The sequence below is a fragment of the Austrofundulus limnaeus genome, unplaced genomic scaffold (genome assembly GCF_001266775.1).
Source record: "Austrofundulus limnaeus strain Quisiro unplaced genomic scaffold, Austrofundulus_limnaeus-1.0 Scaffold1730, whole genome shotgun sequence".
Classification (NCBI taxonomy): domain Eukaryota; kingdom Metazoa; phylum Chordata; class Actinopteri; order Cyprinodontiformes; family Rivulidae; genus Austrofundulus; species Austrofundulus limnaeus.
The window spans coordinates 66,340-69,705 of record NW_013954132.1 but is presented as its reverse complement, the minus strand read 5'-3'; the positions used below and the strand labels follow the sequence as shown (position 1 = coordinate 69,705).

General features: G+C 45.8%; 1 protein-coding gene across 1 annotated transcript in view; it reads right to left on the bottom strand.

The window, feature by feature from the left end:
- The window catches only part of myo5b (myosin VB), a gene marked incomplete at its 3' end in the record, with an annotated part of 45,750 nt that overhangs the window by 3,400 nt on the left and 38,984 nt on the right, over positions 1-3,366 (bottom strand). Inside the window, 5 exon segments of the mRNA XM_014033419.1 lie at positions 908-1,054; positions 1,133-1,226; positions 1,301-1,499; positions 2,571-2,677; positions 2,918-3,157. Coding sequence (XP_013888873.1) covers positions 908-1,054; positions 1,133-1,226; positions 1,301-1,499; positions 2,571-2,677; positions 2,918-3,157 — 787 coding nt within the window.

Below are 3,366 nucleotides of genomic sequence, written 5' to 3'. Positions count from 1 at the left end.
ACTAGGACCCTGACCATCAAACTAAAGGTCACTAGGACCCTGACCATCAAACTAAAGGTCACTAGAACCCTGACCATCAAACTAAAGGTCACTAGGACTCTGACCATCAAACTAAAGGTCACTAGAACCCTGACCATCAAACTAAAGGTCACTAGGACTCTGACCATCAAACTAAAGGTCACTAGGACTCTGACCATCAAACTAAAGGTCACTAGGACTCTGACCATCAAACTAAAGGTCACTAGGACTCTGACCATCAAACTAAAGGTCACTAGGACTCTGACCATCATCAGCCTTAACGTCTCTAGGACTATGATCATCAGCCTAAAGATCACTCTGACCATCAACCTAACCACTGATCGTCAGGGCCCTGATGATCTCTATTGTTCTCAGAGGGCTGAGTCATACTCACAATAACAGCATTGTAAGTGGGGGACAACTGGACATGGAGACCCCTCAAGGTTTAACAAATGGTTTCTCTTCAACAAAATGGAAGACGTCTTTTGAGAAAAGATGAAATGTTTTCAACAAAGAAGAACTCGTCCAGAGACCCTGACTCAGTTTTGTTAGATTTTTCTATACATGAGGACCTTTTCAGACCTGTTTCAGCACCTCGGCTGCTAACTGTCAGATGACTGATAACRGGCTGTTTATTAGGATTGGATTACTGATGTTTGTCGGCCATTCTGAACTAAACTTTTTATTTTGAAATTCTTTCTTGTCCTTTCAAAAAGACTCTAGAGGTTTAGTGTGGAGGTGGTTCTGGTGCTGACCCTGACCCAAACCCTGTGATACCATCACCAGAACCATTTGTCTCTGCTGGTCACTTGAACTCAAACAGATTTTTCTCCTACAGGAAGAAAAGATCTTCTGTGTTCAGAAGAGATGGAAAGTCTGAACGTCTCACCGGTGATCAGGGTCTTGATGAGCTGAGCCTCGTCCTCGTTGTTGTACTCCAGCATCCCCTCAAAGTCCTTCTCCCTCCTCTGCACCGACCAGCTCTGGCGGACCAGGTCCGGCCTGATGTTGCGGTTCTGACCYGCAGCCTGAGCAGCTGAAACAGCAGTAGAAGTCTGTCAGCGAGGGTTCTGCTGTGGAACAATACCTGTAGAAGGATGGGTTCTCCTGGTACCTTCCAGCTCCTGGACCTTCTTCATGTAAATCTTCAGCTGCTTCTTCAACTTCCTGTCGTTCTTCTCCAGCTTCTCCACCATCTCCTTCAGGTCCTGTAGGCCGAAACAATCGGGTCAGAACAGAACCCATGAAGTCTGGGAGGTTCTACGGAGGTGGAGGTCCTCACCAGGTTTTCGTTGGTGAGCCGAGTGATCTCCTGCTGGACGCTGTACTCCACCTTCGCCTCCGGGGACAGAGAGCTCATGTAGTTCAAGGCCTCCTGCTTCTTCTCCAGGTCTTCCTTCAGCACCTCGATCTGAGTGTGCAGAGCCTCCAGCTCATCCCGGTGCTGCCGGGTCTGGGTCTGCAGCTGGGCCTCCAGGAGCCTGGTGGGACCAGAGAGTTAGTTTCCCACAGTAACAACAACACAACAAGAGGTAGCACACAACCAAGACCACCCAGGGACCGACTACAGAGACTCAGGGCCTGCAGCTAGGGTCCAGGACCCTGATGGGACTACAGGGACTCCAGGTCTGGATGGAAACAGGTCCTGTTTCATCCCAAAGATCAGGAGAGCCAGAGGGGGTTCACAGCTTTCACACTCAGATCAGGGGGGCTACAGCACACACAGAGACCTGGCCACTTGTTTCAGACCCTGGTAGGCCAAACCCAGCTCCCCGTCTTCGTTCAGGAGACCCCAGTCCTGCAGGTCCCTGGTGTCCAGCAGCAAAGGAGAGACAGGAGGACACAGAGCAGAGTGAGGGACACATGGAGGGGACCTGATCAGACCACCGTGTTGGATTTAAAGGTTCAGACTGAGGGGGGGGGGGGGGGGAACTAACGGTTCAAATCTGACAGAGCCTGAAACAAACAAACAAACAAACAAACAAACAAACTGAGCTTGTTGTGTCTCGTTTTTCATTAAGCTTCCAAGAAAACCAGGAGAAAAACTCAGGTTTCATTCTGAGTTTAACTGAAGCTAAACACACAAAAAGTGGATCAACTGCTGATGATTGTGTTTATAAAATGATTTCATRAGACTAACTCTGAATTTTACTTCGAAACATTTAGAAATCTTGCTTTCTAATAATTACAGTCTGGAGTTCAGTCTTATGTGGATTTATTAAGTCTTCAGAGAAAACAAGATCAGATCTGTGGGTTCTCCTGCTGCATCTTTTAKTTGAACAAATCTCAGTTTTCTTCCTTTTAAAAAGATGATTTATGTGATTTTCTCCAGATGAAGAGCTGATGTGACTTCATGTGCAAACTGACAAAAACAGCAGGTGCAGCTGAGGATCACATGGAAACACAGAACAGACAGAAAGCTGCAGGAGAGTAAAGAGAAGGCTCAGATCGTCTGGTCTTCTGTCAGAAGAGGGAAACAGACTCTGTGGAAACAGTTTCTAACAAAACATCAACCTGTGTTTAAATCAGAACTCCTCAGGAGCTGGACTTACTTCTTGGACTCACTCAGTCCGTTATACGCTTTGAGCGCCTCCTCCTTGTCCATCGGCTCAGTGCTGTCGTTCAGCTCAGCATCCTTYTCTCCCTCCTTCTCTCCCTCCTTCAAAAACAAGACATTTTAACAGAAGAAAACATTATTTTAGAGAGTTAGAACTCCTGTAGCTACGAACACAAACCAAAGCTTAATGCAGACAATGACTTAGCCGCATTAATAAAAGACAAATTTTATTCCATCCACCTTTGCTATAATATGCAGAAACTGACTCTGAGAGCTATAGAACTAAATGTGAGGTGCTTTCATGAATGAATACATGAATGAAAGTGAATGAATGAGTCTCACTGCATTTTGGCTCCTCTCCAACAGCTGAGCACTGCTCACTATCTGAGTTCTGAGGATAAGCACCTCCTCCTTGCGAGCATCAAGCTCCTCATTGGCTGATTTCAGCTGATTTAGCAGCAGGTTGTAGCTGTCCTGCAGCTCATTGGATGAGTTGTCCTGTGTTGCTCGCTCAGCGATGCTCTTCCTCAGCTCGTTCAGGTCATTCTTTAGTTTCTTGTTCTCTGATTCCAGTTCTTGCATCTGTAGAGAAACAGACTTTCATTACATTTCTGTAAGCTCAGTTTATAACACATGAACAAGTGTGTTTATAACCAGGTATAACACATGAACAAGHRTGTTTATAACCAGGTATAACACATGAACAAGTGTGTTTATAACCAGTTATAACACATGAACAAGTGTGTTTATAACCAGGTATAACACATGAACAAGTGTGTTTATAACCAGGT